This window comes from Xiphophorus couchianus, chromosome 14 (genome assembly GCF_001444195.1).
Source record: "Xiphophorus couchianus chromosome 14, X_couchianus-1.0, whole genome shotgun sequence".
Lineage (NCBI taxonomy): Eukaryota > Metazoa > Chordata > Actinopteri > Cyprinodontiformes > Poeciliidae > Xiphophorus > Xiphophorus couchianus.
In genome coordinates, this window is record NC_040241.1 from 155,384 (window position 1) to 171,967 (window position 16,584).

General features: G+C 39.4%; 2 protein-coding genes across 10 annotated transcripts in view; one reads left to right on the plus strand and one right to left on the minus strand.

Moving 5' to 3' along the window:
• Positions 1–4,281, plus strand: part of rap1gds1 (RAP1, GTP-GDP dissociation stimulator 1) — a 68,713-nt gene extending 64,432 nt beyond the window's left edge. For 2 of the 5 annotated variants that reach the window (XM_028038304.1, XM_028038305.1), the window contains 4 exons: positions 278–417; positions 786–912; positions 1,450–1,578; positions 2,548–4,281. In XM_028038304.1, the coding sequence (XP_027894105.1) occupies positions 278–417; positions 786–912; positions 1,450–1,578; positions 2,548–2,675 (524 nt within the window). In that variant the 3' untranslated portion in view covers positions 2,676–4,281. The remainder of the gene's footprint in view (positions 1–277; positions 418–785; positions 913–1,449; positions 1,579–2,547) is intronic. The other 3 variants (XR_003598140.1, XR_003598138.1, XR_003598139.1) reach the window with 3 other exon arrangements.
• The window catches only part of tspan5a (tetraspanin 5a), a 37,613-nt gene that overhangs the window by 7,233 nt on the left and 13,796 nt on the right, over positions 1–16,584 (minus strand). For 2 of the 5 annotated variants that reach the window (XM_028038309.1, XM_028038312.1), the window contains exons 9-10: positions 16,117–16,154; positions 11,498–15,586 (exon numbers count right to left, since the gene is read on the minus strand). In XM_028038309.1, the coding sequence (XP_027894110.1) occupies positions 16,142–16,154 (13 nt within the window). In that variant the 3' untranslated portion in view covers positions 11,498–15,586; positions 16,117–16,141. Of the gene's footprint in view, positions 1–11,497; positions 15,665–16,116; positions 16,155–16,584 lie in introns of those variants that run through there. The other 3 variants (XR_003598141.1, XM_028038310.1, XM_028038311.1) reach the window with 2 other exon arrangements.

Sequence of the window (16,584 nt, forward strand, 5' to 3'; positions counted from 1 at the left end):
TTTCATTCCACTTCATTGTATGTTTTGTTCTGTCGCATAAAATCAATAAAACACTGAAGTTTGTGGTGAAGAATTGAAAGGTCCAATGATGTCCAACACATTGTGTAGTAAAGTTGCCTCTCAAATCTTCTTCATGTTGTTTTGATGACCAATAGAGTTTCTTGGTATTCTGCTCAAACCCAAATTTAGAGTTCTACCTACATATACACACAACTACAAAGAGAACACCTCCATACTTGTTGCTAATGTTGCTTTTCCACTGTGTGCCTTGGTTCAGCTGAAGCCGCGGAACAGCTGGGAACCAATGGAAAGCTGATTGAAAGGCTAGTGGAGTGGTGTGAAGCCAAAGATCACGCGGGGGTGATGGGCGAGTCCAACCGCCTGCTGTCGGCTCTGATCCGACACAGCAAGTCTAAGGTAACCCATCTTCCACTCTGGTCAGATTTCATTCAACAAAACTTTTATTTGTGATGGGATATCTGCAGCTTTTTAAATGTTTGCCCTGGTATTTAGATTTTTATATTTTTTTTTAGTGACAGGCTCCAAGCTTTTGAGGTTGGAATGCCTCTTTGCCATCACCCTAATCTTTAGCTTCAAGATGTCAATGACCAAACTGATAGAAAGGCACTTGCTGAGATTTGATCCGAGGACTTTCTTGCTTCCCTGCCTTGCAGCATGCGTTTAATCCTGTTGATCTGGATTATTAGACTCATGCTAGGAATACAGATGATATAGGCCTGGGATATTTCACTGCAATGCTTCTTACCTCTGTTTTTGGGTTGTAGGAAGTTGTCAGAACTGTGATCCAGAAAGGAGGAGTCAAGCATTTAGTAACTATGGCAACCAGTGAACATATGATTATGCAGAACGAAGCACTGGTGGCTCTGGGGCTCATAGCAGCGCTGGATTTGGGTAAGACCATTGACAATCAGAATAGAGTTGACATTATACATGTCAACTCTATTCTGATTGCCTTTTGTTTAATGCAGATATACTGTGTAAATAAAAAATCTGATTCTTCTCAGGTTGTAATAATGATAATTCTTAAATGTTTCCACTTTTGTAACTTCTTAACCACAAATTTCAGAGCTGCACGAAATAATGCTTTATTAGGAAGTGAAAAGAAAATGGTTTTAAATTATTTTATGAATAGAAATCTAAAACTGGTTCTTTTGTATTTGGTCCCCTTTACTCTGACTTCCCTATATAAAATCCAAACAATTATCTTGGAAATCAAATAATTACCCAGCTCTGAATATCTGACATTGGTGGGTAAAAATGATGTTTTCTAATAATGTGCAGCAATCTACACAGTGTTACACCACACATGGCTTCAGAACATCCATAACTGTGTTCCTCTGAGCTTTTCTGCCAGATGGGAAAACAAAGAATACCCTTGTGATCGAAGTTTGGATATTAATGTGATAACGGAACAGTTTGGGTTTTCAGTTGCAGCTGAGAAGGACTTTGTTGGAGCCAACCTTGTGTCGGTGCTTCACAAGCTGCTGTCTGATGAAAGGAGCGCACCGGAGATAAAATATAACTCCATGATCCTCATCTGTGCAGTCATGGGCTCAGGTGAGAGCCACATCTGAAGAATATCACCAGCTAAAATGTACTCTTCCCTTTGGTCAGTGGTACGCTCTGCTAACTAAAAAGTTATTTGCGCCAACCCTAAAGCATTCGTGATAAGCATTAGTTTTGGTAACGCTAAAATGCTACACCAATACAGTATTTAGCTGAAGTTAATTCTAAATCTCTATTCCAGTACGGTATTTAGCAGAAGCTAATTTTAAAGTGCTACAACAATACGGTATTTAGCAGAAGCTAACTCTAAAGCTCTACATCAATACTGTATTTAGTGGTGGCTCCGGAGAGCCTGCAGCATCACCAAGGACCCCTCAGACCCTGGGCACCACATCCTCAAACTCTTGACCTCTGGGCAATAAAGTCAAGAACAGACTAACAGTTTCTTCTCAAGAACTAATGTTGCCCTGAGCACAGCCTCTACAAAACTGATCTATATTTATTTGTTCTTAACATCCCAGTTCTGTGTTTCTTCAAGAGTTGCTATTTTCTAAAATTTTGTTGTGGTTTATTCGTGCACAGTGACATTAAAAGGAATTCTGATTCTGATTTAATGGAAGCTAATGCTAAAGCGCCATACTAAAATGGTATTTAGTGGAAACTAATAATTAAGTGTTAATTCAACCAACATTTTGCAACATAACATAACGTCTTCACCTACTTCAAAATCACCCCATGGATAATAACATCTAACTCTTTGAAGAATTTTTAACAGTCAAGAACTTCAACACAGACGACAAACTTTATTTAACTGAAAGCTTACAAAACAGCCAAGAAACTTAGCGCTTTAGAATTCCCCCCAAAATTATTTTGAGTGTCCTAAATGTTTTCAAAGTTAGCAAAAGTTCTAAATGAAAAATGATCTCCGCTATTAACGCATTAGTTGCCCACCACTGTCTATGGTGCTGGGTAAGTTTGTCTGTAAACTGGACTTATTTTCTGAACATCTTCTGTTTTCAGAGCCTCTTCACAAGGAGGTACAGAGCCTGGCGTTTATTGACGTGGTGTCCAAACTGAGATCTCATGAAAACAAGACTGTGTCACACCAGGCCTCGCTCACAGAGCAACTGCTAACTGCACAGAGCTAAATGACTGTGTCCACTCCCAACCCCTCCAACACCCCAACACTCCTGAATGCCTGCCTGACCACCCAACACCTCGTGACTGCTCCCCCATTGTGCCCCATCGTCATGTGCCAAGGTACTTCATCGCGTTAACTGCCAGCCAGACATCTGCCCCTCTCTGTCCTGTGTCCCCTCAGCCTCAGTCTTAGAAACAAACAGTAAAACATTTTATATTCAAGAGCTACTGTCATTTGTAACTGATGTAGAAACGAACAGATTTTACCCAGATGTGTTATATTTAGGTCAAGAAATCTTCCAAGACTTCAGAGGATTCAAGTTGTTTCTGTTTGAAAGCCATAAAAATGATTCAGTTGGAATGCTGAGGTAGGTCTCCTTCCACACCCATATTCTTATGTGGACAGACTTCCCACCAGTGATGAACTGGTATTTGACCTGAGGTGATATATCAGTCTAAACTAAGATTGCCCCCAGGTGTGCATGTATGTTCTGCCTCAAGCCTGACGCAACAGAAGAAGAGACAATGCTCTTTAAGACCACAGCTGTGACACCAAACCAGGTACAAAGAATTTTCAAAAGGAAAAAAAGAAAATCTCCTTGTTATGGTTTATTTGATTGAAGCAGCCTGCCATGATGTCCCAGTCATGTCTCATATAGCTGGAGTTTAATCTGAGTAGAACATGTGCATGTTTTTGTCCTGTTCAAGCTGTGACCATTTTCATTTTGACCTCTTCTGCTGCCTGCTTCATTCTCTCCTGACACCTTGGGTCCTAAACTTTTTATTCTAAGCCTTGGAAGTAGAGATTTTAGTGTTTCAGTTCCACTTCTGTCCCAATATCCCACTAATCCAATGGCTGGATAGTGAAGGTTGAGCCCCAGACTGTGTCCAACCTGTCCCTGATGATGATTTGGAGTAAATGCAGTTTAGGAATGTTGTGAGTGTGCTTTTCCCAACTGAAGCATCATGTTGTTGAACCATCAGCAGAGATGCACAAGTGTTAGCTGGAACTCTTTGCTTTGATCCAACAGCTTCACACTTCATATTATGCTCTGTCTTCAACGTCTCCTCGTAGTTTCTCAACAAATTTTACTGTTAGAATATCGAAAGTATGCGCTCAGCAAATATCAGCCAATCCCTTCCACCAATTTAAAATTATGTTTACATAAAGTTTTATTAAAGCTTATAGTTGCAAATCCAAATTTGTCAACGCATAGTGAAATCTGTGTAAAGCGACTATTTATTACCCTGTGGATGAAGCTCATTTTTTGATATTTTGTAGATAATAGATGCTATGAAGAGCAGTTCCCTTCCTCAAAGCCGATTGGTTGTTCATGTCTGAGGGGGGTTCCTGCTAACATGCCCATCTGAGCATGTGCGACACTGTGCTGTGTCACCTGGTGTGTTCCTCAGTCTGGACCCATGCTACGTCTTGTTTTTAAAGATGTGAATGGTTATTTATCAGATTTGTGATTAGGACACATGCTGGTGAAGATGTATCCATTGTAACTGCATAAAAATCTTGTCAACTTAAGTGTGTGTTGTAAATGTTATGAGTTGTACATTTGAAGAATTCAACAGACAATTAAAGGATAATGGCTGGTGATGTTTGAAGTCTTTATTTTTCTTTGTGTCATTGAATTTATTTTCAGTCTTCCTAGAGAAATCAGCATTTGGGTCATTTCTTCATTGTTCAACATTTCTCAGACTGGTTTAAAAAACTGTGATCCTCCATCTCTGATGTTTGCAGGGAAGAAACACATGTTGTCCTTGTGTTTCCAGAACCCACCTCATTGAGCTTACAGGTTATATTCTGGGCATTTTCCTTCTCAATATCTGCAGGTTATTTTCCCAATATTTATAGGTTACCTTCCTGGAGCCTACTACTAGGCATCTTTCTAATACTTTCAGGGCATATTACTAAATTTTACAGGGCAGTTTTCTAGAACTTACGGGTTATTTTATTGAAACCTATTTGGTCCTTCACCAGAACTTTCAAACTTCCAGAGCAGTTTTTAAAAAATTATGTGGATACAGACAGGGCCACAAGAAGCAGCTGCATAGAGTGCTCACTGTTGAAGTTAGCATATGATCTGTTCTTTCAGCTTGATCTATTATCTGAATCAACTGTGAACTGATATTAGATCATCCTTCCCTGGGTTTACAGGAAAGGATTTGCTGGGAACAGGCAGAGCAGGGAAAAAGTATGTAAAAATAAAAAAAACATAGCTTTTTAAAAGCCATTCAAGTTGCAATATAACTATATACTGTAGTGTTCAAAAATAATAGCAGTCCCACATCCCTAGCAAGATAAATCACTCTTTTCTGTTTGAATTTCAACTTCTACACTGCAAGAAAGTTTCTAGAAGGTTTAGTAAAGGTCATAGGTGTAAATCCTGGGAGTTTCAGGGGGGGTCCAATCTTGGGGAAAAAATGTAGAGCCTTTAAAACCACAAAATAAAATATGAATATTTTTCTATATAAACCCTGGTGCTTTAAATGTTACGTTTAAGTTACAATACCCACCAGATATTAATTTCTATCTACCTGTTGGTTCTCCGTCACCAACAGGTAGATTGGTGATGGAAGTGATGGCAAAACTAAAACAGGCTTAAAAATGAAGCAACTTAAGTTATAATTTAAATAGCCTACAACTTGTATTGGGAGCCATTTCAATAAATGAATGTTTATTGTAATGTAATAAATTATTGTTTATTTAAGAGCAGTTACTCATTAAAGCTTTTTTATTTAGAACCTTAAATTTTTGTAAAGGTGTAGCAGAAATTAGATCAGTGAGACTGAACAAAACTCAGCAACATTGAATTTTAGTTTTATTTCTCAATTGTTTGTTTACTGAGAAAAACATGTTTGATACTAGTCATTTTTGGTCTGCAGGACCAAAAATGTCTATGTGAATCCTACCCCGCCCCTCCCCGCACCCAATAATGAGATGGGATTTACGCCCTTGGTAAAGGTATAGAAAACCAACAGACCCAACTGGCATGATATGCATTCTGCTGATTCTGTCAAGCTGAGTAATTTACTGAAAGGGGCGTGTTCAAAAAATAGCAGTGCTGAGTTCAATTAGTGTATGTGTGTGTATGTGGAAAAAACCAAAAACAAACAGGTGTTAAACAGGTGACCTTTATTTACGGATCAAGGCAACTGACGCTGCATATGCTGGATGTGCATTTGTTCTTGAAAAACAGTAACATGGGTCGTTCAAGACACTGTTCAGAAGAAGAGCGTTCTTTGATCAAAAAATTAATAAAAGATGGAAAAACCCATAAAGAAGTGCAGAAAGGCTGTTCAGCTAAATTGGTATCAAATGCTTTAAAATGGCAGCCAAAACCAGAAAGTTGAGGAAGAAAAAGAAAAATAACTATTCGAATGGGTCGCAGAATAACCAAAATGGCAAAGGCTCTGACAATGATCAGCTCCAGGAGGATCAAAAAAGATGCAACAATCGGAAGATGTCTATGTGAAACCAAGCTACCAGCAGAAGGTAATCTAGCTGATCACCAATCTTTAAAAAAACCTGCCTTGCTGAAATTTTTTGTGTGCGTAAAATATGGCAAAAAGTCACCAAGTTGGCAACCATGGAGTGACTGTTGTAAAACTTGCACCTGGTTGGCGGGACTGTCTATATCATGGTGGACAGTGGATGATTTTTGTGAGTTTGTATATATAATATATACAGTGAACCCAAAGAAGAAACCGCGATAGGCGAAATCCGCGAAGTAATAACTTTTTTTTTTTTTTTACAATTATACAATTAAATACTCCATAATACTGTACATTGAAAACAAAGAACAAAACCTTTTTAAAGGCCCAAGCATTTGTTTAACAAATAAAAGTACTGTATAAACTTTTTTGGGTTTTTTTTTTACAAATAACTACTGTACTGTAAAATAATTTTAATCAGCAATAGAACTGAAGGCTTCAAATTACGGAGATCAGCACCACCCTACCGCGTCATTGGATTAGAACGGGAGAAAATAAAAAATCATTATGAAAAACAAAACAAAGTACAGTAGGACAAATAGTGACTCGCATGTATTTCGCTGCTCTTCTGACTGAGCCGCTGCATCCTGACTCCGCTCTGTAGCGTTTTTTTTCTTTTCTTCTAAAGCCCGCGGTGCAGGTGTGTTTTTTCGAGAGAAGAACATAGTTACCGGTAGCTGTTGTCGCTCTTTTTTCTACTGGGCAAAAAGATTCTTGAAATTGGCAAGCTGTTTTACGTACGTGTACATATTAAACCGCAACGTTGTTGACACACAGGTAGAGAAGAAGCGGAGAGACTGTTTAGCCAATCAGAATGCAGAACACAATGCAAATCCGTGAAGCAGCGACACCGTGAAAGGTGAATCGCGATATAGCGAGGGTTCAAATGCTAATTAAAAACTCAACAGACACAAAATATAAGAGCTACTAAAGCCACATTTGCAGCATTAAATTAAATCTCCTGTTTGTGGCGCAACGGGCGCAGATTTCACTCTTCATGCAGGGCCGGTCCAAGGTTGAATGAGGCCTTGAGCAGAATTTATCTTAGGGGCCCCTCTTGCTGCTAAAAAACATTAGCATCTCTAACAGCTTCTGTGTTAGATTTAGTGAAATCTAGGGGAGTGGGAATAGTTTAATTAGCCAACCTAAAAAGCAATAAGTTATAATTGCAGTTTTTTAAAAATTTGTATTTGTGAAAAAACAGAGCTCAAACTCAAACATCAGAGCATCAAATTGTAGCTATGGTAACAAAACAATCAAACTATCAATATTGTACTTTGATTTTACAAAAATAAACTTACCAGCTCCTTAAAACCTTACAATCAAATGTTAAACAATTTAATATCTTTTATGTATGCTGAAACCATCAAATAAAATTTAGCAGTATTGATAATCTCAATAAACAAATGTTGTATGTATCTGTGGTCGGTATTAAAATATTAGCATTTAAGGAGCCCCTGGGGGCCCCTGACTTAATTTGGATTAAACAAAAGTGCAAATAATTGTTCATTTTAATTTTATTTTTTGATTCGTTGTTTTTACGAATCGTTGTGGGTTTAAATATTGTTTCACTGGTGTCAAGAGAAGTGGAGTTTTGATGACTACACTGAGCCCATTGTGACAACTGAGGATGAAGAATCTGCATATTCACATCCCAGACGAACTTCTTCTCTTTCTAGGGGATGAGGACGGCGAACTGCAGGACTCCCAGCATGTGAAAGGTCTGACCTCGTGGAGGGGGTGTCAAGAAAGCCCGAGCTTCCCCATGCTGGAGATTTAAGTTTAACAGTAATAATAAATAAGGTTATCTTTAAAATGAATCACTCAAGTGACATCAAGGCCCAACAGTAGACTTAAGTGTCAATAAAATAAATCTGGTTGTGTGTGTTGTTTTTGTCTCATGCAAACTTTGCTTTAATTCTACTTTTTTCTATCCAATCATAAGAAATCATAGTCAGTCAGAGAGAGTCATGAGACAGGAAAAGCAGATTTCCTGGAAAAAGAGGAAGTAAGTTTCCAGCCTGCAGATTTATAAAAATAGCTGAGACTATTCTTTATTTTAAAGCATGAAAGTTTTAAAGAATGAAATCTAAACATTTTGCCTATAAAATACTTATATTAATATTGGTTTACTTGTAATAATACTTACACTTACATTTGTGGGAACACTTACAAGAAAAACAAGTAACTAACTTTGGTATCAAATAATTAAAATCATGGATTATTCTTGGTTTCTTTTCAGAAAATATCTGTAATAACTCACATTAGGATTATAATAAGAGTAACTAATAAGTTATGGTTATAAAATTATAAATGAATGCTAAATCAGAGAAGCTAAAGAAAATAAATGTGATATAAATGTGATTTTGACATTGAACTTGAAATGGTGTAAAAGGCGTAACTGCAATTAAACATCACTGATATGTTGGAGGTAGATGGTAGGTGAAAGGTGAAAGGATAAGGGAAAAAGGGGAACTAACAGGAGAGCAGAGATGATCAACGCCTTATTTAGAAACAGGTTGTTGAACAACTTAAACTTTTCAGAGAAAGGGTTGTGCAGGCAAGGGACATAGGAAGTTGATCAACCCTGAGACATTAGCACAGACATCAGGAAATGTCTCTAAGACAGTGATGGATATGAGATCATCTGTCCAAGCAGTCAGCCAATGAAACAAGCACAGCATCAGTGCTAGCCAATGCAAACGCACCAAAAGGGTGGATAAACCCTATAAAAGGTGGGTGCAAAAGAGGAACCTTTGGTTGGATCCTCCGGGCAGCTTCGAGCCAAGATCGAGATGGACAAAGAACTCTGCAGCTGAAGAAGAGCCGGGGCCACAGAGCGGAAGACTGACCTGCGCATGGGGACCAACCCGTCAGGCCCGCAACCTGTGGCTTCAAATTGCACTTCTCTCATCAGCTGGGTTCAGACCCCAAAGACAAAGATGAAGATAAAGGCAAAGACAAAGAACAAAGGCAAAGAAGAAGAACTGGTGCCTTCCTTCCTGCCAGCACCCAAGTCCTGTGTGACCTCACTATCCATGCGGAGAAGAAGCTCATCAGACCTACGGAGATCCCTGCCTTCGTCGATCAACTTCCTCCTCCTGCTGCAGCACCTTCTTCATCAACAGGCCAGGTCTGGGGTTCGAAACACCAAACTCCGTCCGTCTCTCTCAAAGGTTCCCTTTTTTAGTTCTCAGTGTCAGCAGTAGGGAAAGATAGACTAGATGATTGATTTTACTTATTTGATTATTTCTGCTACTGAATTAAGCTGTACTGACCCTTGCAAAAATGCCTTACTATTTAGCAATATTTAGCATAAAGAAAATCTAAAAGATGTTGTGGACATTCAGTTAATGAGTCACCTTAAAGTTCTTTGATGGTTGTAAAATAGCTATGATGTTTGATTCTGGAGAGGAAAAAGTGGAAAATGTTTTTAGGTTGCTGGTAGCCCAAATGTAAAACATCATCCTTGAGACTCGCCCGAGTCACTAAAACCTACCTGGTTCAATAACAAATGCACGTTGTAATATAGAGAAGGAGCGACCGTTAACAGGTGCGCTCTGTGAAACTAGTTGGCTGCAGGCTGCTCAGTCTGGCTAATTCACAGGGGGAAGAAGGGTGGGACACCTGGATGTAGGCCGTCAAAAATCAGGTGAATCGTTTCTCGAAACCAGCTTAAACAGAGTTTACTTCAGTTCTGGACAGGGTAAATCCCAGCAGATTTAGGAAACTCAGTTAACCCGTTAGGAGAGCTGGTAGCACATCTCCCCTCTCAGAAGAGGAAGTACGAGAGTGAGAGAGTAGAGAAAGGAGGAGGGGGGGGGATGTTGCGCAACAACACTGGTGATGCTTTCCCGTATCATATAATTACCCAGTAACCTGTTTACATTTCCTGTCTACTTAACATCTTTTAATACAAAAACACGGTGGACCGCTTCGGCGCCCATACCACTGGGCTTAGCAAGTTTTCTGGGGGAAACCCTGATGTTTTCAGGGAAGTCTGAGATGGACATTTGTGGATTTTTGTTTTGGTCAGCAGCGGTTTTGACTATGAAACTCTCCCATGGAGGTGTGATAAATAGGAATGCTGGAACATACACTATTCACAAAAAGTTATGGATATTTGGTCTGAGGTGACACTTGAGTATCTCCACCTCCCTTAAATGTGCCAGGAGTTGAGAGGTCTGGTTCCACAGAGCACTGTTCATGATGAAGTAGTTTTCCGTGTGGGATGTAACTGAAGGTCGTCCATTTCTGTGCCTTTCTGCGACTCTGTTGCAACTGATAAAATTCAGTGATCACTCCCTTCTCAGAAAATGCTGTTTGAGGCCTTCTGATGGCAAGGTTGTGTTGATCTCAGAATCTAAACATCATGATGAAGATTCTGACTGGAGCAGGAAATGTATTGGTCAACTCATGGATCAAACAGCTGTGGATTTTGTCATTAGCTCCTTGTTAGAGAACAGTTAGTTGTGCAAAAAATATTGAACAGTTAGATGATTACATTTAGTTCACCTGTATAGGCTATAGGGCATTTTAGGTTCATGTTAGAAAAATTATCTAAGTTCATTTACTTGTGAGTTCATTTGAAAGGTTATGTTTTCATATTATTATTTTGTGTGTTGTTTACTTGACTCCTTTTCTTCTGTGAAACACTATTAACCATTTTTAGGATGTTTGCCTGGAGGCTAGAGACGTTTGCACATTCCTGTGTTATCAGCTTCATGTGAAACTGATTAGTTGCGGTCAGCCTCATGCCCTTGTAAGGGCATGTCCACAGAAGGTTCCAGAACACCCTGTAGGACAAAAGATCTGGCAGAGTTGATTCCAGACAGACATTTCTGACTAATTGTTGTGGTCTTGGAGTACTGGTAGATCAGCCACTGCTGGGAAGTTTATTCACTGTTGCATTTTATTTCTCCATTGGTGAACAACAGCTCTCATTTGCTTCCATCTGGGATCTTATTTTTCCAGTCTCAATCCATCTCATGAGCAAAACTGAATCAAACTCGGTTTTTTCTTCAATATGACCAACCAGACCAGCATCTGAATTACCTGAGATCTCATCACCAGAGAATTTTACCTCATTTGCTCATGGCAGAGAGTTACCCAAGTGAGGACTTGCACTTGATGTTATTTTGACTGGTAACAGCAAAACAGTTGTTCCACCTCCTCTAGAACAGATCTATCTGAACTGCACCTGTCTGGATTTAACAGACTGCAGCAGCGTCGCTGCAAGAACAGTGACAGACAATGTGTGGTAAGTGAAATGCTTTAACAATTTGTTAGCCTCCATTTCAAATGTGAACAAACACATCAATCAACATATTTCTCAGTCAGCTCATTTTACTAGAGGATAAAATGATTCCAATGTTAACAGCACATGAGGAGGTAGTTACATGACAAATGGAGGTGGGATGTACAGTGCAGGTGGTTGATATTGTGAGCACTTTTTCACAAGAGTGACGGATTCCCTTCAGTGATACTAAATGTTTTATACTGTTAGAAAACCACATTAAATGTACAATATTTTGTATCAAAAACATCATTCCTCTATCAGTAGCGTAGTACGTTTTCTGAATATAACATTTTACAACAAAGACCAATGCTTGAAAAAATACTATAGTTTGCTACAAATCCATGCTTAGAGCAGAAATCCATCTCAAACACATAGAAAACCTCCGCAGAAACATCTTTCAGTAGATTCCATTCAGTCTTGTGTACATGAGATCTGTGTTAGATTACACAAAGTGAGAGAGAATCATGGGATAAATGTACCACTTTTTAAAATTTGAGTGCACAAACGCTGTCATGTAAAACACTGAACACAGTCAGAAAATCCTCATTTCACTGATATATAAAAACAACTTGTCTGATCACCAACGTTCTCAGCTTCACTGAAGCTGTTCAGTAAAAACATTAGCTCTCTTCAGGATGGGCTGTACACCTACATACATTCTGAGTGATGACTTCAACATATTTTTATATAAATTTTTTAAGAAATGGTTAATAAATGGGGTTTTCCAGAACCCTTAGGCATCCAAAGTTGGTCAAGAAACAGATCATGTGTACTATGCTCCCTTGGGGTTTTTTAATTTTAACTTCTTTAAACAGTTGAAGGCGGTTTTTCTAATAAAGCCTGCTGTTATTGAATTAGTTTTTATTCATTTTCTGTTTATTTAAAATTAACTAGATGGGTTCCTTGTGGATAGATCTGTTTGGGTTGTTGATCATGCTGGAGGCATGTCTATTCTGTAAAAACAAATTGTCCTACAGCAGCAGAGAACATATGGTGACCCGCGTGTATTGATTATTTCATATTTCATACTTATTATACTTATTTAGAATTGTTCACGTAGTCAATTATAAATCTATAGCATGTAGAATGTGTGTGTGGTTGTGTGTTTCTGTGTTGCCCTGTGGGAAGAAAAAGAAGGAAAAACTGCCTTAAAATGGCTGATACCTACTGATATTTGTCGATCGATTTAGTTAAAAAGGAAAACTACTACTAAGCCCAGAGGGCTCTGTAGTTTGAGTCATGGTGCTGAGGGTCTGATGTAGTAACACCTAACAGTATACATCATTGATAAAAGCTCTTTAATCGTCAGAGGAGCTGGGCCTCATGTATAAAGGCTTGCTTGGATTTCCAACTGAAACGTGGTGTACACTTAAATCTAGACGAATGAAACCAGACACACGTTTCCTTTCTACATCCCAATCAATGTGGAATTAAGAACATGAAGGGGAGTACCAGACCACTAACTGGACAAGCCCCCATTTACATTAATAGGTACAGTATAAATCAACCCTGAAAATATGCACAACATAAAATTATGTCTTCACAGGAGGGAGAACTCAGGTTGTGGTATTTCAACCTATTTATATACGTGATTATTCACATTCCATCTGTAAACACGCAACTCTAGCTTAGCCAGGAAAAACGAGTCGTCGCTCAGTTTTACTCTTTATAATAAAAGATGCTGTAAAGACAAGATGACAGTCACACATCATTTAGTGTGCATCAAGCCTGAGCACTCCCATGTTGGGATCTGGAGGGACAGGCAAGTAAATTTACCAACCAAGACTCCAAATCAAGCTGTTCATCAGAATGAATGAATCACTTCAAACCACTGCAGCACAATGTTGATGGAACGCATTTGTGCCTCAGACTGGTATCACGGATACATTTCTTCGTGTGTAGGATGTGTGCCAGAACGGCCACATGCAGCAAGAAGGTCCTAGATCAAAAGTTAAAAGTTTGCAACTTTTCCCTGTGCTTACATGGCTTGTCTCGAGGTACTGTGGCTTTCAAGATCGTCCAAAGTTCCATGAACATTAGGTGGAACATAAAGTGTTTTGTCTAAATTATCCTTACAAACAAAAGTGTGTGTGGTTGTGTTTCTGTGTTGCCTTGTGATGGATTGACAAACTGTCCAGGATATACCCCATCTTTCACCCAATGGCCGGTGGAGACGGGTACCACCCACTTGTCTGGGTTTACACAGACAAGTGGGTGTATTGAGACAAAATGGATGGATTGCGTCTGATATTTTTGCAGCGTAATTTCTAGGCATCTCAAAAACATCAATAGCTGCAAGTTCAGTTCTAATTGATAGAACTGAACTTTCTTGTGGAAAATTGTGTGTGGAAGTTTTTATTGCATTTGTACATGAGGTCCTTGGTCTGTTTGGGAATGTCATTTAGTGCACATGCAGACCAGTGATATGTATATCACCTATAGCAGACACCAGGTATGTACAGGAGCGCCTCTGTGTTTAAATGTTTACAATCCACAAAGACAACGTGGGTTTTGATAAACCAGCTAAGCAAGTAAAGGATGCACAGCCTGTGGTTGCTTGGCGATAGAAGATGGGTAGCAGCAACAACACCACTGCATACTCCTGATAATTTTCCTCCTCTGTATAACAGGTTGGATCATTTACAACTGCAAATCAGCCACTATTGTATTGTGGTTTGTGACCATTTCCATGGCAACATCTCTAAGTACAGCAGTATTGTGATGCTGACATCTAACATCCTCACTTTAGCCCTTTCGCGGTCTTAGCATGAGGATTAGGAGGAGCGCAGCAGATGTCACATCAGACAGCAGTAAAGTGGGGGGCTGCATCAGCCCGTCAGTTTCCGAAACCTGACCAAAAAAAAAACCTAGTGAAAATGCACAGTCCAACCCTGCTGGACTGTGCACAGGCTGAAGCCTGTAGGGTCTAAGTGACCCCGTCTCTTAAGACCGCAGAAGGATTAATGCTGGGCCTGCTCTGGGACCTATAGTCTGATGCTATGGTGAAGATCTGAGTAAAACTACAAAACAATTGCAGAGTACATGGGATTCATCCTGTTACTGGTGGGTGGCCAGTTTGAACCCCTGCTCCATGTGTCTTATTCATTGTGTTCTTGGGCAACACCTTGCCTGCTGGTGGTGGTCAGAGGGCCAATGGTATCATGGTATCAGCCTCAGGGCAGCGGTGGCTGATACCATCAGACCTCTGGGACAATGCAGATTTAGAGGCTTCATGAGAGATATCTGTATAATAGAAAAGGCCCTGAATAGAGATGATCTTAAAGTGGTGGAAAATACATTACTGTGTTCACCATGGTGAGTAATTTCTCTGTGATCCTTTGCAGACTAGATAATGCAACCTGAATTAAACTGTGAGGCTGCTGTCTGTTTCCATGTTTTAAACCTTAACATTCACTTGCCGTTTTAACTGTGGGATCTTCCAGCAACTACTTCTAATACTTCTGCTCACTCTACCTTGTCCTAAACATGCAAGTGTCTTGCAAATCAAGCCATTTACACATCTGTCACTGGTCTGCATGTGGACAATATTACATTCCTTCTGGAATTTCAGTTGAGTTCGGGTCAGTTTTTATTCATATCCCAGGGGGATTTAACTTGATTATTAAATTGTTTTGGTCAGTGACTGTATTCTATCAGCGGCATTAATAGAGCAACAAAACGATGTCATTTCTGTGTTCAAGGACAAACCTGAAATATATCCACCCAGTTTGACTTAACAAATAAAAAAACACTCTGGATACAGTAAGGATAGCTGTTCTCTTCCTCTATTCAGTACACATGGTGGTACTTAAACAGTCTTCTCAGATGCTTATTTAGTCTTTATCTTGGCCTTCTATGTCGGCCAACACTTCTCCAGTGAAAAATGCTGAGTTTGTTTCAGTAGGATGTGATGGAACCTGCTAAGTGCATCTATGAAAAGTCTTCATCTTGTCCTTGTTCAGTAGTCACACAGTAGTTGTATACAAAACCGTTCACATATTTAGTGCCTTTAAAAAAAGTGCTGGTAGAGTGTAGGAGATGGAGGAGATGATCAGGGTGTTGTCCGGCGGCGCTCGCTGACAGTACTGGTGGCCGGGGGTACGTTTCATATTCAAGCTGATTCAAAGAGACAAAACATCCTGTGAGCTGCTTGACCCATGTTTTTGGAATAAACATCCGATGTGTATTCTGTACCTAGGATGAAGTAAAGAGTTTAAAATCTTCAGAGGTCCTGTGTGCTTTCTTACCAAAGCCATACCGTGCTTAATTAGGCAGAATCAGCAACAAAGTCAGCGATACTTAACAACTATAAAACTGGAACTATGAGTGTAAAGTCTGTTAAAAAAAGAAAAAACTTCCGGAAGCTCAAACCACACGGGTCAGTTTGGAATGACAAATTATACCATGTAGAGGGCGATATTCTATGTTGGAGCACAAAGTGCTAATGACACATTGTGGATTTCATCATGGTTGTAGTTGGCACTTTAGAATTAGCGTCCACTAAATACCATATTGATATACTGCAGGTCTTTAGCGTTAGCAAAAGTAACATTTTATGATTAGTGCTTTGCAGTTAGCGGAGCTAACTTTTAAGTAAGCTGTGCCCATCACTACAGAAGTTAAATTTAAGCAAATGTAAAGATTACCTGTTAGAGAAGAGTTCCGCCAGCATTAGGTAAAGAAGCTAGAAGAGAACAAAAGAGGAGCTGATTAACAATGTAATATTCTTACCACCATCACGGCTGTGTGCAACTATTTCCCTAAGATACTAAAGAAAAGGAGAAGATGAGATTAAAGTCTAACTTTGGTCACAAGGTGCATTCAGAGTGGGCTGTGGAACAGTGGACCACAGACAAGCTGAGAACTGTTCAAGTCACATGACTCCAAGGCTTTTCAATGCAAGCTACCCAAACTGCAGCTCAGAGGGAGCAGAGCAGCACACATTTATTTCTGAACTCCTCATCTCATAAAGTTCACCCATGGTTCTGATTCAAGCAACTGTATAATCCTTGTTATTCAGCAACATCACCACAAAAGGCCTCCATTTTTTCATATCTAACAAATGTTAGCATAGTTTAAAAAAGATTAGCAAATTAGCTTATTTTTGTCAAAGC